At 44.8% G+C, this 25,091-nt stretch overlaps 2 protein-coding genes and 1 pseudogene across 2 annotated transcripts; all 3 read right to left on the reverse strand.

Moving 5' to 3' along the window:
* Nucleotides 1–374: 374 nt before the first annotated feature.
* On the reverse strand, nucleotides 375–1,283 carry LOC133777101 (olfactory receptor 3A2-like; annotated as a pseudogene).
* Nucleotides 1,284–10,537: 9,254 nt separating this feature from the next.
* Nucleotides 10,538–11,488, reverse strand: LOC133746859 (olfactory receptor 3A2-like). Its single transcript, XM_062175100.1, has one exon. The coding sequence runs from the start codon at nucleotides 11,474–11,476 to the stop codon at nucleotides 10,538–10,540; it is 939 nt and encodes a 312-aa protein (XP_062031084.1). The 5' UTR covers nucleotides 11,477–11,488.
* Nucleotides 11,489–23,981: 12,493 nt separating this feature from the next.
* LOC133777116 (olfactory receptor 3A1) lies at nucleotides 23,982–24,941 on the reverse strand. Its single transcript, XM_062216556.1, has one exon. The coding sequence runs from the start codon at nucleotides 24,927–24,929 to the stop codon at nucleotides 23,982–23,984; it is 948 nt and encodes a 315-aa protein (XP_062072540.1). The 5' UTR covers nucleotides 24,930–24,941.
* Nucleotides 24,942–25,091: the final 150 nt, after the last annotated feature.

The following is a 25,091-nucleotide window of genomic DNA, read 5'->3' on the forward strand; positions in this document are numbered from 1 at the left end:
CACGTCATACACTATCTAATGTTGCTTATTCATTTTGTCTACTTGTATAGCATGTGAGTTGCATGTGTGCAGAGACCTTTGCCTGTTTTGTCCACCAAAGCCCTGGAAGACTATTTGGATTATAGAAGTGAGTCAATAAACATTTGTTGAGTGAATAAATGAATGGTATAGGGTTTTCTCATAGGATAAACAAAATACTGGCCTTCTAGCAATAGAATATAGGAAAAAGGGTTATAGACCAGACCATTTTTAAACCACTTACTGTCTTCATGGGAAAATTTTCTCCATTAGGAAAGGCATAAAAGGAGGGACTTTATCACCTTTCAGATCAATGACTTCTTCCCACAAATACCCTCCTTAGAGTGGCCTGAACATCAGTTTCTGAGGCTATAGATTAGCGGGTTCAGCATGGGGTTGATGACAGTGTTGAAAATCCCAACCCCTTTATCCTTATCTGAAGCCACCTCTGAACCAAAGTGGGTGTAGTTGAAGATACCTGTCCCGTAGAAGAGGCAAACCACAGTGAGGTGGGAGCCACAGGTGGAGAAGGCTTTTTTCCTGCCCTCAGCAGAGCGGATTTGTAGGACTGCAACTGCCACGTGGAGGTAGGAGGTAGGAGGTGAGGATGAGAACCACAGGTACGCCTGCCATGAGGATACACATACTAAAGAGCAGCAGCTCGTTGAGTTGGGTGCTGGAGCAGGAGAGCTGAAGAGCTGTGGGAGGTCACAGTAGAAGTGGTTGACCTCTTTGGGACCACAGAAGTTGAGGGTACTTAGGGCCACAGTGTGGGTCAGTGCATTGGAGAAGGCACAAGCCCAGGACACAGCCGCCAACATCCTCTGGACTGTCTGGCTCATGCGGGTGCTGTAGGTGAGGGGCCGGCAGATGGCCAGGAACTGGTCATATGCCATGGCTGTCAACAGGAAGCAGTCCACACCAGCTAAAAAGTGGAAGAAGAGCTGGGAGAGGCAGGCATGGTAGGAAATTGTATGCTTGTGGGACACAAGGCAGCCCAGCATTGGAGGGATGGTGACTGTGATGCACCCAACATCCAGCACTGACAGGTTCCCCAGGAAGAAGTACATGGGGGAGTGGAGTTTGGGTTCCATCAAGATGGCAGCCAGGATGCTGAGGTTGCCCCCGACTGTGACCAGGTAGGCAAAGAGGAAGAAGACAAATAGCACAGACTCTAGCTTTCCAGTTTCCACCAGGCCCAGTAGAATGAACTCTGTAAGAGCTGTGCTATTGGTCCCAGTTTCCAGACCCATGAGTTCCCGTAAGGAAATGAGAGTGTATATAAATCCACTCATTCACTGATTCAAAATGCACATTTTTAGTCTTTGCATGATTTTAGATTCCTCATTGTGAATTCCCAGTATTTTCTTTATTTTTTAAGGAATACAAATTTCATAAATACAGCTTGGGAATACAGTAATTCTTCTCACCATAACAGCCTTTCCACCCAGATTTCCACCCCTCCTCCTCCTTCTCCCCGTGCCAGTCCCATTCTCCATTAAGATTCGTTTTCAGTTAACTTCGTACACAGAAGGCCAACTCTATACTATTTTGCATGCACACACACACACACACGGAGAACTAGTTTTACAGTTAATTCTCATAATGCAACTCACTGAGGACAGAGATCCTGCATGGGGAATTAGTATTCAGGGCCAAGGCTGGGCCGCATCAAAGCCAGTAGCCAGGAGTGTCTTTGGAGTCTCCTATGTCGGTGTAGGAGCCCAGACACTTGGGCCATCTTTGGGCACTGCTTTCTCAAGCTGTTACCAGGGAGCTGGATTGGAAGGAGCAGCTTGGGCTTGAATCAGCACCCACATGGGATGCTGCGCTGGAGGCAATGGCTGTAGCTGCTACACCACAGCACTGGCCACTCGCCTTGCCCTTTGTTAAAATGCCCAATGCCATCACCATCCCTTCCTTCCCATTGTCTCCTAGATAAATTAGAATATTCAGGAAAATAAGATAAAAGTAGACTTTCTCTTTGTAGTAAGATTTAGTTGGAAATTCTTCATTTTTCTCTGAAGATTCAGCTTAAAGCTGACATCAAGACAAAAATTCATATTGTCAGAAGCTAGAAAGTATTTAAATATGTAACTCAGATTTAAAGCTTTCTCGCAATAGTGAAGATCAAGTGCAGGTATGACAAGAATCAGAAATAGACTCAGGATTGTGATGTCGGAAAGGCCAGCCAAGTACAGCTCTCCGGGGTGAGAGGCCATACTACAGAATCCAAAATAAAAATCTCTCATCCAATAAATCCCTAGTATCCTTGCTGTTAACTAAGCTTTTACACTAGGATGTACTTGTTGTGTGTGTTCAAGCCATTGGTAAACAGCAATGAGACTCCATGGAGGAGAACTTGGATGTGGTGATCTCTAAGATGTCCTTAAAATTCAAGGACCATGTGATTTAGGGGAAGGCAGAAGTCATCCTCAGGCCTGCTTAGCACTGAAGAAATTGGTAGATGATGGAAGCTTTGCAAAAATAGCTCTTTACATGGTGTATTAAAGCATAATTGACGCTCCTCATTCTCCCTCTGGGGTCTGTTTTAACAACAGCATCGGATGGCAGCCCTGTGATTTTTCTACCTCCTTGCTCATGCTGTTTTTGCTCTTGCAGTAGCTTCCTTCCAACTCCACATGCCCAAGGATTGCAAGACTTGGCTCAAATGCTGGCAGCTGGATTGAATTTTCCTTGAAACTTTCCTGTCTAAAATAGATCTCTCTTCCCTCCTTTTTCTCTCATCTCCATCCCCCCAAACTCTGACAATACATTATTTGTTGGGAGTCCTCTCTCTAGAGAACTTATGGCCCCTTCTTTTCTGTGGCTTGAGGACAGAAGAAAGTTTGGTTCATTTTTCAGCAGCAGTACTTATCAGAGTACTTCACACACAGCAGTTACTTAGTATTTCTTAAATAAGTGGGTGGCTCAAACACCTGCAGGATTTTGTGGAGGAGCATCAGGGTGAGCTGGACTGGTCTTGGAAGACATTCTTGACACGGGAGCATGAAGTAGAGTTTATGGATTAGTTGATTCTAAGGAGGTGCGGGGTGAAGTGCAACGGCAAGGGTTGCAGGGATGCCTTTGTTTCTTGATGGGACAAGCATGTCATGTAGCAGTCCACATGTAAACTTTTCATGTAAATTATACAAAGGCTAATGCCCTTAGGAGGCCATTCCTCACAGATAGTGGAAGCCACTGCTGTCAAGCCTCAGATTGCCAGAGATGCATCATACTTAAAACCAGAGGTTTCTGGATTGACCACTGACTCCCCAGAGACATCCAGAGTGTCTGACAGGGTCCATGGAGGAGCCTCCTGCATGACCACTCTGAGGCTCTCCCTATGAGCTATGACTCCTCATGCTCTGGAACCCCAAAGGCTCAACAAAGCCTTCAATGCAGCGAAGGTTCCAGGCTCCTGTGAGTGAACTGGATTCAGCAAGTCCCTTCCTACTCGCCTCTGAAAGTAGCCGAGCATGCCTCATCCAAGAGAGAAAAGACCAGCAAAGGAGCCAGGACTTCAGGTTACAGTCTCAGTTCCTTCCCTTAAATGGGTTTTCTGTTTCTGGGGCATCTGTATGCAGTCATGTTTGAGCTGATGACAGTGAAGCCCCTTGGTCTGTTTTGTAGAAGCAGAGAATGGGTCTCTGAGCATACTCAGCCTGGAACGGACATGGAGGGCTGTGAAGTTTCTTCAGGAAACAAGATGAGCTGTGCAGACCCTGTTATCCACTCAGTAGTGAGGGGCTAAATATGTGAGGTGTAAGTGAGGGCAAACCAAGCTGTTATCTTCATTGCAGTGTTATCTCAGATGATTCAGAAATTAGCCCTAAAGCAGAGAGGGATGGGGAGAGAGACATGGCGAAGGGAATGCCACAAGCTCTTCATGCGATGACAACATCTGGTGTTTCGATTTCTCGAGCCCTGGCTCTGTGGGCAGGTAGTGAGAGTGGATGATACAAGCTCTGCTTTAGTGCTGGTGTGATGAGGCATAGAGGACTTGCACATATCCTGAAAGCCGTCTCAGAAGTGAGGTGCAGCTGGGACTAGATATTGGTGTCCTATTGGAGAGACTATCTTTCTCAGACATCAACTCAGGCTATTTGAGCAGAGAGAAGCCAATGTCCAGACTTGCTGTGGGCCTTGGGAGAAGGGCAGGCCCCAGATGGGAGGCAAGATGGAGATGTTTTCTTCATCAGCTTCCTAATGAGTCCTCAGGAACCTTGGTGCTTTCTCTCCTGGGGCCCTGTTAGTAGAAGCCACTGGGACTGTGTCTTGGGGATCCCATAATGACTCTGGAAATGGCAGTAGGAAATCTATGTCATGGTGTAGGATTCCTGGGATGCTGTCTACCAACACGGTTTTCCAAGTCAGGTCATAGAAATTAAGAGCCCCGGGGAAGGCTGAGTGAACAGAAGGTGTAGGGAAGTTGAGGAATGTGTTCCTCCAACTCCTATTCCCGTGAACAGCTAAGTCCCCAACATTCCCTCTCCAAAGAGTGTCCCCTCTTCTACTGCCGGGGAAGTCTGGTGTGGTAGGAAAAGCATCAAAGCATCAGAGACCTGCTCTTCTGATGGGCAAGCTCCTGGACCCCTTAGGGGTCTGTTTCCTTATCTATGCAATGAGCATATTCTCCACCATGGAGGACTGCTGTGAGCATTAAATGAAGTAATATTCATTATGCTATCAGTAAATGTTCCACCGTATATTAGCCTCCCCACTGATAACACTTATGAGTGTTTTTTGTGTCCATGATGATATGCTAAGCAAGCCAAATGACCCTATCAATCCTCACGACAACTCGTTCAAGTAGATGGTAGCAGACGTGGATGTTCTGAGTCTAAGCCTGCCTTCCTATTTCAGCCATGGCTGGAGTGGACACTTTCAGTGGGCTTTCGTAATGTAACAAGTGCAGCCTCTGGTGTCATGAATACTAGGGAAGTTAATTCCATCAGGTTACTAAAGTGAAGATGGCCACTTGACAGTGGAGAATGGGATCCTGTGGATAAAACTCCACCTCCTTTATTCACACAGTTCTGCGACTGTCCTGGGAGGCATTCTATCTGCTCCTGCAAATCGAGTCTTTGCACAGGAAGGACTTTAGTTATTCACTCCTCGGTGAGGGACCTACCTCCCTACTGTGTCTCCCTCTCTTCATAAATCATAGGATTTATAAACCAAAGGGTTCATAAATCCTTTGGACAACCTCCCTAATAAGGAAGCTGTTTCTTGCTCCGAGACAATTTCCTGATTAAAATGCATTCACACAATCTTGTCTCAGGTTCTGCTTTGGTAGGAACCCAGTTAAGACGGTACTGGGACTAGCCCTAGGAAGCATATCTGCCAGATGGAATTTTGAAATTGCACCGTTTACCACTGCTTGGAGTAAGTGGGTTCATGATAATCACTAGCATGTGATAGCATCATGGTTACTAAGACTTGCTAGTGGTAGATAAGGATCAGGTATAGGTGGAAGGCTGAACCCTGGGTTATGTGTTAGCTCTAGTACATTTATGTTATTAGAACCATGGTGATCATAAGAATTGTGAAGTTTCAAGAATAAGGAGAACTTTCTTAATCCTATTTCTTCCAATCTTCCAAAGAAGTTAAGAGGTCCAGAGGGCCAACTACCACTCAGGGTGTGTTGTGACCGCCAGAAAACTTCCATGGCAACATCTAATGAGACATTTGTCTCTTGTAGCCATTAGGCTCCAATTGTTGAGAATCGGGTCAGGGGCTTCATTGTAAGGGTGAGAAAGCTACAGGGAGTCTGAGTATGTAGCTTGGGCGTATTTCCTCTGCTAAACTCGGGGCTCTGATAAGGAAGGAGTGAGGTCCTAAGTCCTGAGATGTGGACGTTTGAGCTGATGAGCATAAGAATCGTAAGTCCCCAGACTCCGCTGTACCTATGGGCAGAGGCATCCCCTCCCCTTGCTACTGGAGAACAATCTCCTTTTGCCTGGGGATCATGACCTCGCCTCACTTGAAGCAGAGTCTCACAAATGATTCCTGTCCACCTTAAGAACTTCCACCTCCCTCAGTGCCTCCAAAATAATTAGGCTCAGTTCTCGGTATAGTCTGGGAAAGGAAATCCCATTCACTTACCAAGAAGCAATTTGTTTACTGCTAAGAGTTCCTTTAACTTGCTGTGCTGAGTAGAACTGTAGACCCCAATTATAATAATGTGTGTGTGTGTGTAAACATATCTAGATTGTTGATCTTTCATGATGTATTCATGTGTAAAAAGCATCACATGTACACTGTAAATACAATCTTTTTTTAATACAACTTTCTAAAATATGTATTTATTATAAAGGCGCAGGTACACAGAGAAAGAATAGGCAGAGAGAGAGAGGGAGAAAGAGAGGTCTTCCATCCGCTGGTTCACACCCCAGTTGGCCACAATGGCCAGAGCTGCGCCTATCTGAAGCCAGGAGCCAGGAGCTTCTTCCAGGTCTCCCATGTGGGTGCAGGGGCCCAAAGGCTTGGGCCATCTTCCACTGCTTTCCCAGGCCATAGCAGAGAGCTGGATTGGAAGTGGAGCAGCTGTGACTCGAATTGGCGCCCATATGGAATGCCGGCACTGCAGGTGTCAGCTTTACCCTTTATGCCACAGCGCCAGCCCCAATAAATACAATTTTTATTTTAAATTTTAGCTCACTAAAGCTGGTAAAAATTCAGTAAAAACACTACAGTTTCTCAACCTGTAGGTTGTAACAAGGTATTTATTTATAACAACCCTTAATAGCAAAGATGTGGGTAAACAGACACTATCATAACTCAGTAAATGCATAAATTAGTGCAAAAGTTTTAGAAAGCAGTAAATGTATGTGGTATATGTATATAACTATCTCAAAATTTATATTTAAATTTTCTTTAACTTATTAAGGTTATTTATAGGAATGTACTATAGGGAGAAAATTACATAGCTTTGGAAAGACAGTTTTGTAAGGGGATTCATCATAACCTTATTTATTACAAAACGCTTGGAAACAATCCAAGTTATGCTGATAGAGGTTTTGGTAAATAAGTTAGTATTTATAATTTTTTAAAGATTTATTTATTTGAAAGAGGGGGAGGGAGGAGAGGGAGAGAAAGGTCTTCCATCTGCTGGTTCACTCCCCAGCAGCCGCAATGGCTGAAGCTGCACAGATCCAAAGCCAGGAGCCAGGAGCTTCCTCTGGGTCTCCCACATGGGTGCAAGGGCCTAAGGACTTGGGCCATCTTCTACTGCTTTCCCAGGCCATAGCAGAGAGCTGGATCAGAAGTGGAGCAGCTGGGTCCTGAACCGGTGCCCATATGGGATGCCAGCGCTTCAGGCCAGGAAGTCAACCCACTGCGCCACAGCGCTGGCCCCAGCATTTATAATTTTAGTGGTATATTGTACCACACTTAGATAAAGCAGAATGTTAGCCTTTGTCATGTAAAATATTGTATAGTGTGTAGAAAAAACTAGATTATATCAGGAGAACCATCCTGCTTTGTAAAGTGTCATAGATATAAAAAAACCTCAGGAACAGATCTGGAGTTCTTAGGAAATGTTCATTTAATAATGGGATTTTGGGTGCAGGGAAGGGATACTGGGTTTTTATTTTATACTTGACAAAACAATGCCTGAATGTTTCTCCTACCAAGTACGACACTTGTGAATACTTTAAGAATGTCTGTATTTGCATTTAGGAGCACAGAGAGGGCGATCCTAATGGAAACACAACCCACCCACTTGCTGAAGAAGCGCTCTGCTCTTGGAGGACAGGGAGAACTCGGGAAGGTGAGTGCTCACAAGTGAGCAAGGCCAAGGAGCTGTGACCTTTTGCGGGGAGTGGGCATTTTTAGTTGTTGGCAGTGTGGTGTGCTCCTCAGGTAGACGGAGTGGTGGAGAGCATAGTGTTCCTGCTCCCAAAGTGCTTTCTTCTGTGTTCAGAGTTGGGACTGGGTCAGACTATTACAAACAGACGTCACTGAATGTGAGGAGCTGTGGGGAGACGCTCTCATCTCAGTCCCTCCTGGCACAGTGGGAACAAGCCCCTCCCCGGTCAGGCATTCTCTAAGATCACAGAGCAGCCTGTGAGTGGGGATGCTGCCTCTGCCACTCACAGCCTTGGTTTTTGTTCGCAAGGAGTCTGCCCTTTGAGGGAAGTGCATTTCCTGTAACCCTGAGACCCCAGAGTGTCAGGAAGGAGACCTCAGGCAGAGCCCCAAAGGCAGGAGTCTGAGGACTCCGGTGACCAATGGGCTGTGAAGAGGGACTCACAGCACGCACATCCCCCTCTCTTCTACTGGTTCTGGGGACTTTCTCCCCTCCCATCATCCCCTAGACAAAGGAAATGGAGGAATCCTTAGATCCCTTCACCTCATGGCACCTTCAGGAAAACAAACTCCATTTTTCCCTTGGTAGGATGGGTGAGGCCCCACAACAGCCACGCACTGATGGGCAGTGACCCCGTGCATGAATTTCACTCTTCTCCCACCCATGCTCATTCAATGCCATTCCACACCCAGTTTTATAACGTTATCGGCATTCCTGAGGCATGCTGTTTGAAACCCCTAATTCTCCCACCTTTCTCATGTCTCTTCCTCTCGTCTTGTATTTTCCTTCACTTCTGTGTGTCCTGTTTACTCCTTTTGCTTACCATCCTGTCCCTTGCATCCCTATAAGCTCATATTTTCTTTCATTGCTCCAATCCAATCCCCTCCCACTCTCATATCTTTGCTTTGCATCCTCATCTCAGCCCATCCTTCCAGACCCTTGGCCCCAAGAGGAAATCTCGGAGAAGCCAAGCTCTAGGTGCAGCCATGGGGCAATTACAGGAATAGCACGGTGGAGTTGCCAGGACACAGGAAGCAGCCTTCCCCAGGTAGGCTGGAGAGATCAAATCAGGACCTGAAGTCTGCATAAACATCAAGATGAAAACATGCTCTGGGTTGGAGCTGTACTCCTGTATTTATAAAGAGGCATTGCCAAAGGCTGAGTGTTTAGAAATAGGACAATGAAAAAGAGAAGAATAGTGAAAGGAGAAAAGAGATTATGGTGTATACTTGGTAAACACATTAGGAAAAGAATGGAAATTCAAGTACATATTACAAAACTTATTTAAAGAAAACTTTATGTGTACAACACCTTTATATACCTGAAGTTAATTAGTATATAGAAGGAAGGAAAGAGGGAGGGAAAGGAGGGGAGAAAGGAGGAGAAAAGATGAGAGAGAGAAGGGTCAGAAATCACTTTCAGGGTCCACATTTATGGGTTTATATTATCTGAGCAAGGATGCATGGGAGAGAAAGGTAAACATCTGAAAGGGAAGGTTATGTGGATTCTCTACATAGAAAATTCTAAGGAGCCAGTTGGAGTACAAATACTTTCAAAGGCTTTATCATGTGTAATGGGAGTGACGCCACCTAAGACAAGAGGACATGGCAGGGGATGGATCCCCTCTGATGTTAAGATGTGACCTAAGCATTAAGGTACTTTTATTTAGTGGGCTCTTTCTCCTAAACATTCCATGGGATTCTTGTGTGGAAGCAGAGAACGATACTAATTGTCTTGGAAATGAAAGGTGAACAGTTGAACGAAATAATCCTACCACACCCATGGCTTAAAAATGAACTTTCCAGGGTTCATTTATGCAGTGCTGTGGCATAGCGAGTAAGCTATTGCCTGCAATGCTGGCATCTCAAATGGATGCCAGTTCAATTCCCGGCTACTCCACTTCCCATTCCGCTCCCTGTTAATGCACCTAGAAATCAGTGGAAAATGTCCCAAGCACTTGGGCCCCTGTACCCACGTTGGAGACCCAGATGGAGTTACAGGCTCATAACTTCAGCTTGGCCCAGCCCCGGCAGTTACGACCACTTGGGAGGTGAACCAGTGGATGGAAGATCTTCCTCTATTGTCTCCCCCTCTCTGATTTTCAAAAGCAAACAAATATTTTTTAAAAAATGAACTTTCCACACTCTGGTCTGGAAGGAATCTCACACCCTCACCAGAAGGAAATCTTGCAGTGATGTTTTTAGCTACTTAGGCTTTGGCTAACCAAATTGCCCCTCTCCTAGGGACACTGGTTCCCAGGGATATAGGGCTGCCAAGGCTGCAACTGTACCCAGAAAGGGGACATAGCCAAAACCAAAGTAGCCACTGGCCTAGACAGCTTTCTCAGCAGCACCTGACTTCACAACCCTCTTTCTGGACTTCTTAATAGCGCTTACCATCACGTCACATACTATCAAATGTTGCTTTTTTTACTAATCCACATTTGTAGCATATGAGCTGCAAGAGACCTTTGTCTATTTTGTCCACCAATGCCATAGAAGGCTACCTGGATCATAGAAGTGACACAATAAATATTTTTTGGGTGAATAAATGAATGAATGCTATAGGGTTTTCTTGCAGGACAAACATAACACTGGCTTTCAGGAATCAGAATATAGGGAAAGTGATTCCAGACCATGTTTTACTGGTTACTGCCTTCATAGGAAATTATCCTCAATTCAGAAAGACATAAAGGAAGGGACCCTTTCACTGCCTCGACACAAATACCCTCCTTAGAGTGGCCTGAACATCAGAGTTTCTGAGGCTGTAGATCAGTGGGTTCAGCATGGGGTTGATGACAGTGTTGAAAATCCCAACCCCTTTATCCTTATCTGAAGCCTCCTCTGAACCAAAGCGGGTGTAGTTGAAGATACCTGTCCCGTAGAAGAGGCAAACCACAGTGAGGTGGGAGCCACACGTGGAGAAGGCTTTTTTCCTGCCCTCAGCAGAGCGGATTTGTAGGACTGCAACTGCCACGTGGAGGTAGGAGGTGAGGATGAGAACCACGGGTACGCCTGCCATGAGGATACACATACTAAAGAGCAGCAGCTCGTTGAGTTGGGTGCTGGAGCAGGAGAGCTGGAAGAGCTGTGGGAGGTCACAGTAGAAGTGGTTGACCTCTTTGGGACCACAGAAGTTGAGGGTGCTTAGGGCCACAGTGTGGGTAAGTGCATTGGAGAAGGCACAAGCCCAGGACACAGCCGCCAACGTCCTCTGGACTGTCTGGCTCATGCGGGTGCTGTAGGTGAGGGGCTGGCAGATGGCCAGGAACCGGTCATATGCCATGGCTGTCAACAGGAAGCAGTCCACACCAGCTAAAAAGTGGAAGAAGAAGAGCTGGGAGAGGCAGGCATGGTAGGAAATTGTACGCTTGTGGGACACAAGGCGGCCCAGCATTGGCGGGACGGTGACTGTGATGCACCCAACATCCAGCACTGACAGGTTCCCCAGGAAGAAGTACATGGGGGAGTGGAGTTTGGGTTCCATCAAGATGGCAGCCAGGATGCTGAGGTTGCCCCCGACTGTGACCAGGTAGGCAAAGAGGAAGAAGACAAATAGCACAGACTCTAGCTTTCCAGTTTCCACCAGGCCCAGTAGAATGAACTCTGTAAGAGCTGTGCCATTGGTCCCAGTTTCCAGACCCATGAGTTCCCGTAAGGAAATGTCCCAGGAGGAGATGTATCAGTTGTCTCATTCACTGATCATTTTCAGTCATTTGTGTTCAAAGCCCTGTTGTGAACGCACAGGTTTCTAGGCAACTGTTTTTCCACTCTCTACGTCACACTTGACTCTTTGACCTCTTCCACCACCTCAGTGTCTCCACCGTGCTCTTAGCCGAAATGTCCGATGCCGTCACCATCCCCTCCCTCTCATCGTCTCTCCTCATCTGCTAGCTAAAAGGTTCAGAATGCTGGGGAAAAGAAAATAAGATAAAAGCCGAGTTTCTCTTTGTAGTAAGATTTAGATGGACTTTCCCCATTTTTCTCTGAGAAACCAACTCAAACTAATCAAGCTTTAAGATAGAAAATTAGTATTTCCAGATAAACTAGAAGGCATTAAAAATATAACCCTGGTTTAAAGGCTTCTAAGAAATAGTGATGGTCAACTAAAGGTATGACAAGAATCGGAAAGATGCCCATGTTCTGATATTAGAAACGCCAGCCAGATACATTTCTCCAAGGCCAGGAGCCATTTCCCAGCATAAAAATAAAAAATCTCATGTTTAGTAAATTGCTAGTGTTCTTGTTGATATTAAGTCATTATGCTAGGATTTCAATAGTAGCTTAATTGAAAGGTATTTATTTTGTTTATATTGTCTGCTACCTCTCTCTAAAGTCAAAGCTGTAAGCATGGCCAGTGTGATGGTTGCTGCTTCGTGCAGGTAGATTCTTCATGGCACCATGACGGGTCTTCCATTCATCCTTGCTCATCAGTAAGATTGACCAATGAGAATCAATTTAAGACACATATTAGATTAAACTAACTCTCTCAGATTTTATATTAATGCCAGATAAACATAACTTATATTTTTATTGCCTGTAGAAGAAGAGAGGTTAGAGCTTTATTAAGAGTAATGTAATGTAGGGAATGGGTGTTTAACCTAGCAGTTAAGACATACAGGTCCCAGTCATGGTACCTGGATTTGATTCCTGGCTTCATCTCCTGGTTCCAGCTTCCTGCCAATGCAGATGCTGGAGGGCAGCAAGTGATGGCTTAAGTAATTGGTTTTTGCCACCCACGTGGAAGACCAGGATTACTTGGACAGCTGCTAGCTTTGGTCCCATCCATATGGACGTCTGGGAAGTGAACCAGCAGATACAAGTGCTCGTTCACTCATTTGCTCTCAAATTAAATAAAAAATAATTTGAAGCATTAGTGTTCTTGTGGAACTATGATCTTCTACATTTTACTTGTTGAGTATTATGATTAGTGAAAAATTAAGCCTGTGAATATTGAATAGATTAAAATTTTATCCTTAAAAAACTGAAGAGGGGAGGGAGGGAAAGGGGTGGGGTAGGGGTGGGGGGTTGTCTTCCTGGAACTGTAGCTATGGAATGGATAAAATCTGTTCTCATTAAACTAATACAAATTTAAAATAAAATAAAATAATGCAAGCAATTTTTAAAAAGATTAATGTAATGGGGAGGTGAGGGGAGAGGCTGTTAAATATATACCATGCTACAGTTAGGAGGAATAAATTCTGGTGTTTATTGCATAGTAGGGTGACTGTATTTAGCAGTCTTGTAGTGTATACAGGGGTACTGCAGAAAGTTTGTGAAAACATGGATTTAAAAGATAAGTTTATCATAATTTACATTTCAAAAACTTTTTGAAGATTCTTTGCACGGATTTTTTGTAGCAAAATAAACTTCCAGTTGTATTTTCCACATACTTTCTGATATACTCTTGTATTTCAAAAAAGGCAAAGGGGAAGATTTTAAATGTTTCTACCAGAGAGAAATGGTAAATGCTTAAGGTAATAGATAATTACTGATTTGGTCATTACATATTTTACACATATATTGAAATATAATATTGTATCCTATAAAATGGATTATTATGTCATTCAGAAATAAAGTATGACTTTAAAAAGAGTAATGCTGAGCCGGCGCCATGGCTCACTAGGCTAATCCTCTGCCTAGCGGCACCGGCACACCGGGTTCTAGTCCCGGTTGGTGCGCCAGATTCTGTCCCAGTTGCCCCTCTTCCAGGCCAGCTCTCTGCTGTGGCCCGGGAATGCAGTGGAGGATGGCCTAGGTCCTTGGGCCCTGCACCCACACCTGGGAGACCAGGAGAAGCACCTGTCCCTGGCTTCGGATCAGCACGATGCACCGGCCAAGGCGGCCATTGGAGGGTGAACCAACAGCAAAAGGAAGACCTTTCTCTGTCTCTCTCTCTCACTGTCCACTCTGCCTGTCAGGAAAAAAAAAAGTAATGCCATTCCTTTGCATATAACAGACTGAAATCAGAAGGTGGAGGCTGGAGTGTGGTAACCAGCAGAAGGGCACAGGTGGTCAGCACTTGAGTTGAGACAGTGAGAGTCGTGGGCAAGAGTGATTAAGAAGATCCCAGAAATCAGGATGCTGTCATTGATGACTGGTACTGCTCTCAGGGAGGCAGGGCCACCAAAAGGTCTTTAAGTCTCCTGTTAATAAAAAGGGAACGTGAGTGCACAGGTCAAGGGCATGGACTTCTCAGGGGTCATTTTGCATCTGAGAAGCAAAGGAGGCAGGACTGAATGGGAAGTCCCAGGCAAGTTGCTCGTGTGATTTGTAGGGAGGCTGTACCAACAGGAGAGCATTGTCTGTAATGTCACAGTGGCCCATCATGGACTACAGAGAAGCAAGAGTCACTCACGCCACCCAGGAATCACACGTGTATCAGTGAGTTTCAGACTTAGTTGTGCATTAAAATTATGGGAACCTAAAAAAATATTGATGCCCAGACACTACTCCTAGGCCCATTAAATCAGAACCTCTGAAGGTGTGCCAGGGCCTTGGTACTTCTCAAAGTACCCACCTACCTACCACAGTCTGAGCTCTACTGAATGAGCACTTCCAACTGCCAGCTCTTTCTTGCTAGTCCCTCAAGTTTAAGGCATCATCTCTGCTCATTGTACCTTTACCCCTAATCTTGAAGGGATAAGACACAAGAGTTTTAAAGATGGCATACAGATATGCTATAGAAATTACAGTTCCAGCTGTAACTCTTGACGCTCTGTTATGTTTTCCATGCCCACAATTATTGGACTCGCCTGGGAAGTACTAAGAAAATGCTGATTCCCAGGTCTCAACAAGAACTCTGACTTAGTTGGTGGCACACAGGGATGAGTGCTTCGTTGCAGCTTCTGGGGGTGGTTCTGATGTCCAGCCAGAAGAAAGCCTTGGTATATCTACAAACTGAGTTACAACAGTGACTTTTTGTTTCCCTAATCGTTGCTCCCCTCCTCAGAGGACATCAAAGGCCATCAGCACTGCTAGGATATGTAGACCCCTTCCACAAAGACTTCTCCATCTATGCTTGCAGTCAAGGCAGCGACTCCAGGCGGACTTGGAGGCTGCAGCATGCAGCATGCATCTCTTTGGACCTTTAGTTACAGCAGGAGGGTGTCTGCAATTGAGCCTGTCTCAAGGACCCAGTGAGGTCTCTGTGATGGGAAACGACCGATTAAGCTGGCCTCAATTCACCAGAGCCGTTAGAGTGAGCAGAGCTAGGGTGATTGAACATGCTGCAGGGAGGCAGTGGGCAGGCAGGAGAGCTGGAGGCTGGGCTGCTGCTCTGAGATGTACCAGAGAGCTGTACTTGTGCCTGCGGCATCTTCTAGTTTGGATGAGTTTTCCTGTGGCACAGTGGGTTTTCCTAGGAAGGTAAATTTGCCTTTCTGGGTGGAACTGGGGACTTTGCACTGCCCTTACTTAGAGACTTTCCCATTCGGTCTGGTACCCTGGGATGACCCTCCACAGTCTCTGTTGTGTGTGTTCAGGCCATTGGGAAGCTGCAGTGGGGAGACTTCCTGGAAGAGAACTTGGATGTGGTGATTTCCAAGATGTCCTAAAAATTCAAGGACCATGTGATTTAGGGGAAGGCAGAAATCATCCTCGGGCCTGATTAGCACTGATGAAAGTGATAACTGATGAACACTTTACAAATTGACAAATCGAAGGCAACACGAGCTCTTCCCATGTTATTCTAAAACATTGCTAGGACTCCCCGTTTTCCCTCTCAGGTAATGTTAACAACACGAGATGGAAATCCGCTGATTTTCTACTTGCAGTAGCTTCCCTCCAACTCTATACACCCAAGTACTTCAAGACTTGGCTCAAATGCTGGCTGCTGAGTTGATTCAAATTTCCTTAAAACTTTCCTAACATAGATCTCCCTCCCTCTCCTTCTGCCTGCCTTCTTTTCTCCATCCCAGGGCCCCACAATGCATTATTTGTTAACATATGACTGTTTATCTTCTACCTGGGTCTAGAGAGTCTTACCTCCCCTGCTTCTCTATGGATTGAGGACGGAATACATGTTTGATTCATTTAAAAATTTTTAAAATTCATTTTAAATTGCTACTTAGAAAGCACCATATACATAGTGAGTACTTAATATTTTGCAAATAAGTAGGTGGTTCAAACATCTGTAGGGTTTTGAGGGAAAGCATCAGTGTGAGCCAGACTGGTCCTGAAGAGATTCAGGATACATAGGAGTATTATGGGCTGGAGTGTATGGAGGAGTGTGATTTAAAAGAGGTGGGGGTAGGTGCAAGGTCTGCAGGGATGTTTTTGTCTGTTGATGGGACAAGCCCATCATGGAGCAGTCCACATGACGACAGACTTCTTTTCACATAAATTTCTCAGAAGAATAAGTGTGTTCCTTACAGACAAGGAGTTCTACAGAGACAAGAGTAGAAGCCACTTCTCCCAATACTCGATTGCCAGAGATGCATCATACTTAAAAACCAGAGACATCCAGAGTCGCTACAGGGCCTGTGGAGGAGTCTTCGTGCATGACCACCCTGAGGCTCCCCCTACCCATCCCTTTTTGTGTCAACGATGAAAAGGCTCAACATGACATTCAATGAAGGGAACGCTTCAGGCTGCCTGATGCAGGGGCTTTTGTGCAGTGAATTGGACTCATCAGGTTCCTCCTGCTCACCCATGACAGTAACAGAGCAGGCCTCGTCCAAGAGAGAGAGACTTGGGCAAAAGAGACTACAAAAGGATCCAGGACTTCTAGGTTATGGTCCCAGCCCATTCCGTTATGTGGTTTTCCCCTTTCTGGGCATCTGTGTAAAATGTTTGAGCTGATAGCAATGAAGCCCCTTCTCTGCTTTGTAAGAGCAGAGGAACGGCCCGTTGTGGTACTCACCTAGGAGTGGACATGGAAGGCAGTGACGTTCCATCGGGAAAGAAGACGGGGAGCTGGACAGACCTAGTTATCCACCCAGAAAGCAGTGAGGGGCTGCATGGCTAAATATAAGGGATATAAGTGAGAGCAAGCCAAGCTGCTATCTCCATTGCAGCGTTCTTCCCTGGGAACTCAGATATTAGCCATCCCAGGAAGGAAGAGAGGGGTGGGGAGAGAAACATGGCAAAGGAAACGTCGCTGGCTCTTCATGCAGATGCCGCAACGTCTGGTGTTTAGATTTCTCCACTGGCTCTGTGGGCAGGTAGTGAGGGCAGATGATACAAGTTCTGCTTTAGTGGCGGCATCACTGAGGCATAGAAGACTTGTCCATATCCTTAAAGCCCTCTCAGATGTAGGAGGTGCAGTGGGACTAGATACCGATGCCCTAGTGGAGAGGTTTTCTTTCTCAGATGTCAACTCGGGGCATTTGAGTGGAGATAAGCCAATTTCTGGACTTGCTGCAGGCCTGGGGAGAAGGGCAGGCCCCAGATGGGAGGGAAGATGGAGATGTTTTCTTCAGGCTCAGCCTCCCAATGAGTCCTCAGGGATGTGGTTCTGGCTCTCTGGATGCCTTGTTAGTAGAAGCCACTGGGACTGTGTCTTGGGGATCCCATAATGACTCTGGGAGTCACAATAGGAAACTTGTGTTATGATGGAGGATTCCTGGGATGCTGTCTACCAACACGACTTTCTAAGTCGGGTCATAGAAACTGAGAGCCCCGGGGAAGGTCACAGCTGAGTGAACAGATGTGGAGCAGTTGAGGAATGTGTTCCTCCAACTCCTATTCCCGTGAACAGCTAAGTCCCCAACATTCCCTCTCCAAAGAGTGTCCCCCTTCTACTGCCAGGGAAGTCTGCTGCAGTAGGAAGAACATCATAGACCTGCTCTTCTGATGGGCAAGCTCCTGGGTCCTTTGGGGCCTCAGTTTCTTTGGTTATGAAATGAACATGTCATCCATCGTGGAGAATTGCTGTTAACATAATATTCATTAAGCTGGAGATGGAGCTGTGGCATAGCAGGTAAAGCCTCTCTCTGCAGCTCTAGCATCCCATATGGGCACTGGTTCAAGTCCCGGCTGCTCCACTTCCGATCCAGTTCCCTGCTAATGTGCCTGAGGAAGCAGTGGAAGATGGCCCATGTACTTGGGCCCCTGCACTCATGTGAAAGACCTGGAAGAAGCTCCTGGCTTCTGGCTTTGGATCTGCACAGCTCTGGCCATTGCAGCCATTTGGGGAGTGGACCAGCATAGGGAAGACCTCTCTCTCTACTTTTGCCTCACTGTAACTCTGCCTTTCAAATAAATAGATCTTTTGAAAAAAAAAAAAGATTGATTAAGCTGTTAGTAAAGATTCAACAAAGTATTAGCCTATCCATTGATAATACTTATGAGTACTTTTAGTGTATGGTGACATGCTAAGTATTTTACAAGCTGAAGGCCCCATCAATCCTCACAACAATTCTATCAGGTAGATTGTAGCAGACATAGATGTTCTCAGGCTGAGCCTGTCTTCTGATTTTAGCCATGACTGGAGTGGATACTTCTCTGTGGGCTCATTGCAAGATAACAAAGTATAGCCTCTTCTCCAGGATCATCTGATGTCATTAATAATAGGGGAATTATTCCATTGGATTCTGTTGAACTACTAAAGTGAAGATGGCAACTTGACAATGGGAGATGGGATGAAGTGGATAAAAGTTCATCTCCTTTCTTCACACAGTACTGGGTGGCATTCTATATGAACTCACACAGTCAAGTCTCTGCAAAGGAAGAAATTAGTAATTCACCCAGACAATCTCCCTTCTTCACCTCACTCTTCATAAATCATTCTTTCTCTAAAATAAGTAACTTCATTCTTTCTCCCTGAGATGACTTCCTGATTAAACCACATACACACAACCTTTGTCTCAGATTCTCCTTTGGTAGAAAACCAGCTAGGGCACTTAGTGCTTGAATCGGCCCTAGGAAGATAGAAAATTCTGAAACTGGATCAATTACCACTGCTTGAAGTAAGTGGGTTGGTGATAACAACTAGCACGTGATAGCATCATGATTACTAAGACTTGCTAGTGGTAGATAAGCATTAGGTATACATGGAAGGTATAACACTGGGTGATGTGTTAACTCTAGTACCTTAATATGAGAACCATGGTCAGTATAAGAATTGTGAACTTTGGGTAGGTCAACCAGACAAATCAACGAAGAAACAACAGAGCTAATCTACATTATTGACTAAAACGATCTAATTGATATTTAAGGAACATTTCATCCCACAGCTGCTGAATACACATTTTCTTCCATCAATGCGTGGAACATTCTGTAGGACAGATAAGCTAGGCCATAAAACAAGTCTCAACAAATTAAAAAAAAAATTAAGTACATCCCATGTATCTTTTCTGATTTCAGTGGAATGAAGCTGGAAATTAACATAAGGAACTCTAGGAAGTACCCAAACACATGCAGACTGAACAGATGCTTCTGAATGAACACTGGATCATAGCAGAAATAAAGAGGGAAATAAAAAAGTTCCTTGAAATGAATAAAAATGGCAACACAACATATCAAAATTTATGGGGTACAGCAAAAGCAATGTTAAGAGGAAAGTTTACAACAATCAGTTCCTACATCAAGCACTTGGAAAGGTATCAATCAGAGGATCTAACCATGCATCTTAATGACCTAGAAAAACATGAACAAACAAAACCCCAAATTAGTAAGAGGAAAGAAATAATAAAAACCAGAGAAGAACTAAACAAAATTGAATTTAAAAATATACAAAAAATTAGTGAAGAGGTGATTTTTGAAAAAATAAGCAAAATTGATAATCATTGGCCCAACTAGCAAAAAAGAGTAGATTATTCAAATTATTAAAATCAAAGATATTACAACTTATACCACAGAAAAGAATCATCAGGAATTATGACAAACAGCTATATGCCAACAAATTGGATGATCTAAAAATATGTGATTAAAAAATGTAGAAAAACACTTCTGACAAATATTTATACAGAATTTAAATAGAAAAGTTCTGTATCTTAAACATAGTTAAAGACAAGTGATAAAGTAGGGAATATATTTTCAACATACATGGCAAGAAGTCATTATCTTAAAACACAGGAGTTTTGGCCGGCGCTGCGGCTCACTAGGCTAATCCTCCACCTGCACCCCAGGTTCTAGTCCCGGTTGGGGCGCCGGATTCTATCCCGGTTGCTCCTCTTCCAGGCCAGCTCTCTGCTGTGGCCCGGGAAGGCAGTGGAGGATGGCCCAAGTCCTTGGGCCCTGCACCCGCATGGGAGACCAGGAGAAGTGCCTGGCTCCTGGCTTCGGATCAGCGAGATGCACCAGCCGCAGCGGCCATTGGAGGGTGAACCAACAGTAAAAGGAAGACCTTTCTCCCTGTCTGTCTCTCTCACTGTCCACTCTGCCTGTCAAAAACAAACAAACAAAAAAAAAACAGGAGTTTCTATCAATCATTAAAAGAAATCTATTTCCATAGGTTAAAAAAAAAAAAAGTTGATCTACAGGAAATTTGCAAAAAAGAAATACAACAAATATATAAAAACAGATCCAATCATGTCCATAAAGAAAAATACCAATTTAAATATAAAATATTTTTAAAATAACTTTTTATTTATATAAGGTGAAGAAAGTTCATGTATTTCCTATATGCATGTATTTCCTATTTCCCTCTTGCCCAAACTCCCACTCTCTCCCCCGATTTCCTTTCCTAATTTTTACAATGACATACTTTCTTTAATTTGACAGGTAGAGTTACAGTGTGTGAAAGAGACAGAGAGAGAAAGGTCTTCCATCCAATGGTTCACCCCAAAATGGCCCCAAAGACTGGAGCAACGCTGATCTGAAGCCAGGAGCCAAGTGCCTCTCCCTGGTTTCCCACGTGGGTAAAGGGGCCAAAGCACTTGGGCCATCCTCCACTGCCCTCCCGGGCCACAGCAGGGAGCTGGACTGGAAGAAGAGCAACCAGGACAGAATCCGGAGCCCATATGGGATGCTGGCACCACAGGTGGAGGATTAACCTAGTGCACCACGGCGTTGGCCCCCAATGACATACTTTCAGTTTATTTTATAATCATAAGCTTAACCCTCTACCGACTGAAGAATTCAAAAAACAGTGTGTGTGTGTGGGGGGGGGGGGGCGGGGGGGAACGCTGTTCCTCAATAGTAAAGACAAGGGCTGTAAACAATAATCAAATCTCAAAATGTCAATTTTGTTCGTACATATTTTTCTTTGTACTCTTAATAGATCAGGGTAGATCTATTTTCAGCTTTCTGAGGTATCTCCATACTGTCTTCCACAATAGCTGTACTAGTTTACATGCTTACCAACAGTGTATTAGGGTACTGTTTTCCCTACATCCTCACCAGCATTTATTTTTTTATTCTTATTGAAAAATTTATTTATTTGAAAGGCAGAGTTACAGAGGAAGAAAGGGAGAGACAGAAATCTTCCATCTGCTGGTTCACTCCCCAAATGGCTACAATGGCCAGAGCTGGGCCTATCTGAAGCCAGGAGCCAGGAGCTTCTTCCAGGTCTCCCATGTGGGTGCAGGAGGCTAAGCACTTGGGCCATCTTCTGCTGCTTTCCCAGGCACATTAGCAGGGAGCTGGAAGTGGAGTAGCAGGGACTCAAACCGGTGCCCATATGAGATGCCTGCACTGCAGGTGGAGGCTTAACCTGCTATGCTACAGTGCCAGCCTCTGTTTTTTGATTTTTGATTTCTGTATAAGAGCCATTCTAACTAGGGTAAAGTGAAACCTAAAAAACAGTTACTTTTAAAGGATGAGATTATTGTGGATATGGTACAGAAAGGTGGTGATGGCATTCTGTACTTTTTTGAAGTTTTACAACATGATGCATTACATGTATAATGAACTTCGAAATAATAGAAGAACATACAGTTTGGATTACAAAGAGAGGGGACAAATTTCGTAGGAAAAACATCAAATTGTTAAAGAATCCCCATGATCCTGGAGGTTGAACAGAGAACTGGTAATCGATGTTCTTGGTCCTTCTCGGTGATGCTGAACCCATTGCTCCATTCTGCCCCTGTGATGATGCAAGACAAAGCCATTCCTTAAGGTCTGAGCTGAGTGGCCAGAGGGATGCCAGGGGCACAGGGATCTTTGGAGGTCAACAAGCTCCATTTTGCTGCAGTGCTACATGCTGGTGTGAGGAAGAAGTGATGGAAGATGTGGTTAAGTCTCTTGGAAAAACCAGGGTTGGGCATTCTTTCCATTCATTCAGACTAGGAGAACCGGAGAACATTAGCAGTGGAAGAGCACTGATGATTGCCTTTTGTCTTCCACCAGGTACAGGCCCAGAGAAGGTAGAGTTTACTGAAGGTCAGAAACAGCGTGGGTGACAGAAGTGATGAGGTGAGAACCACATCACATCGCAGGTCTTCCTCAGTAGTTTTCTTGACTTTGGACCAAACTCATTCTTTGCATTCTTGAAGTTTTTCTGGTGATTCGGAATCAGAAAAGACCCCCCCCCCCCCCCCCCCCGTATATCTTTTGTCACTGTTAGCAGGCATGACACAAAAGGCAGAGTGTAGATTGAACGGTTGGTCATAAACTTCAGTGTAATTTTTAGGTACGTAGCTGTATAAAATACCCAGAAGTCTTTTCCTCTCTTTTGCCCTGTGATGAACTTCCTTCCTGGTATTGCAGGAGCACCTCTGCTTAGAGAAACAGAAAACAAGCACCCTGTGCACTTTTTAGTACTTTAAGAAAAACTTCAAATACTGCTTTCAATAGAGTACATGGACTACAATGATGGCAAAACTGGTCATTACTGGTTGCACAACTGGCTACACTGGTCATTATTACTAGTTACACAGTGGCAAGTCCACACATTGCATGCTTGATCCACTAATTTTATTCCCCGACTCTCCTCCTCTGTTATTTTAAGTGTTAATGCATCTTATCCAGTTCACCCAAGCTTTCTCATTTCCCAACCTGTCCCCATTTCGTCTTCTCTAATATGTCCATCCTTCTCTTTCAACACCTTTGATTGCGATTTTCAGTGTCTCCCTTTTTCCCATCTTTCATTTTCCCACAAATTCTGATCTTTTTTCATTTTCCTCTTTCATATACTTTCTCTTTATCTCTGTCTTACCTCATTATTCCAATATTTTTCATTCCTATAAAATATTATGGATAAGTCAAGTCACAGGTGCAGATCAAAGAACAGTTTTAGGGAAATTCATCAGGAAATATTAATGGCACATTTGAATGGGCAATTAGTCCTAACGGGGAGGCTTGAAGGGAGATGCAAATAGTGAGGACTGGACTAAAGGCTGGTAAATAACAAGCAAGATAAGGCAATGTTCTAAGTCAGGGCCATCTTCTCTTAACTGTTATAGGAAGTTTAGGATAAGACACCACATGTGACAAAATTATAGTTATTTTCTCATTTGTCTACTAAGAGTAAGAACTTAGCGGGATAGTTCATAGTGAGTAAGTAGTCTGGAACTTTCTGAACCATTTAATGTCTGGGTTATAAAGTCTTATCTTTTCAAAAGATTTGAAGCATCTGAGGAATGATTGAGGGAAACTCATTTTTTGTGTCATCAGACACATCGTACGTGTTCGTGGGGTTTTACCATTTAGAACAGGTCTCTGAGCTGAATCTAAGTATCATGATCTCCAGAATTAGAAGACAATACACAATCATACAGCTTCCCATCTGGCCCTACTCCATCCTATGGGATCTTTGTATGATGGGAAGGGATAGAGCTACCTGATTTGATGTTGTTTTGTGCTGCTTTATTGTTAGTCTATAGATGGAAAAATGAAACAATCCTGATTTCTAGACCTGTGTTTTATAAACTGACCAACCATACCTGAACTTGAGGAAAAACATGACCTCTGATAGGGTGGGTTTTCTGGGAGTACTTTTGGGAAAGCAGGTTATAACTAACCAAAGATTCATTCCCTTTGGAACATGATCCTGTAAGCATTCAGATCCCCAGGTCTCACTTACATCCAGAAATGAGAGGACATGTGAAATTGAAGTGTGTCAAAAGGGCTGGCCTACTAGAACCTATCTACCCATTGTTTATAATTGTGCGTGGTATCTTTGGGAAACAGTAACTGTTACCCCTATAAAAGTCCCCATAGTCAAGGAGATGAAAGCAGTTCTGGGCCATCTGTCCTAGTACTTGGCTTTGGAGAATTTTTCCTTTAGTCTAAAAAGACACAGGGAGGAAGGGCCACTTGACACATCCTCAAGTCATTGAGCGCCTCCCCATGAGCACCTTCCAGAGGGCAGCCTGCACGTCGGGGTTCCTGAGGCTGTAGATGAGCGGGTTCAGCATGGGGTTGACGACAGTGTTAAAAATCCCAACAGCTTTATCCTTATCTGAAAGCTTGGTTGAACCTAGTCTCATGTAGTTAAAGATGCCTGAGCCATAGAATATGGCCACTACAGTGAGGTGGGAGCCACACGTAGAGAAGGCCTTCTTCCTGCCCTCAGCAGAGCGGATTCGCAGGACTGCAGCTGCCACATGGACATAGGAGGTGACAATGAGAGCCATAGGGGAACCTGCCATTATGAAACCCACAGCAAAGAGCAGCAACTCATTGAATCGGGTGCTGGAGCAAGAGAGCTGGAAGAGCTGTGGGAGGTCACAGTAGAAGTGGTTGATCACATTGGGACCACAGAAGTTGAGGGTGGATATGGCCACGGTGTGGGTCAGTGCATTGGTGAAGGCACAAGCCCAGGACACAGCCACCAACGTCCTCTGGACTGTCTGGCTCATGCGGGTGCTGTAGGTGAGGGGCCGACAGATGGCCAGGAACCGGTCATATGCCATGGCTGTCAACAGGAAGCAGTCCACACCAACCAGCAGATGGAAGAAGAAGAGCTGGGAGAGGCAGGCTCCGTAGGGGACTGTGCGCTTGTGGGACAGGAGGCGAGCCAACATTGAGGGAACAGTGACGCTGATGCACCCGACATCCAGCACTGACAGGTTCCCCAGGAAGAAGTACATGGGGGTGTGGAGTTTGGGATCCACCAGGACGGCAGCCAGGATGCTGAGGTTGCCCCCAACTGTAATTAGGTAGGCAAAGAGGAAGAGAACAAAGACAACTGGCCACAGCTCTGGAGTCTCCACCAAGCCCAGCAGAATGAACTCAGTAACAGCTGTTCCATTGGCCCCAGATTTTGGCTGCATGAATTCCTTCCAGGAAACATCCAAGGAAGAAAGTGATAAGTTCTGTTAATTTATTTAATCAAAAAGAAAAAATAGGTCTCCTTCTATATGCCCAACCCTCTGCTAATTTGGGTAATGAATTTTCCACTCCTCAGGCCACACTATACTTGTTAAGCCACTTGC

The sequence above is a fragment of the Lepus europaeus genome, chromosome 18 (genome assembly GCF_033115175.1).
Source record: "Lepus europaeus isolate LE1 chromosome 18, mLepTim1.pri, whole genome shotgun sequence".
Taxonomy (NCBI): Eukaryota; Metazoa; Chordata; class Mammalia; order Lagomorpha; family Leporidae; genus Lepus; species Lepus europaeus.

Excerpts from the sequence above, each read along its gene's own strand:
- LOC133746859 (XM_062175100.1), bottom strand. The coding sequence starts at position 11,476 with ATGGGTCTGGAAACTGGGACCAATGGCACAGCTCTTACAGAGTTCATT.
- LOC133777116 (XM_062216556.1), bottom strand. The coding sequence starts at position 24,929 with ATGCAGCCAAAATCTGGGGCCAATGGAACAGCTGTTACTGAGTTCATT.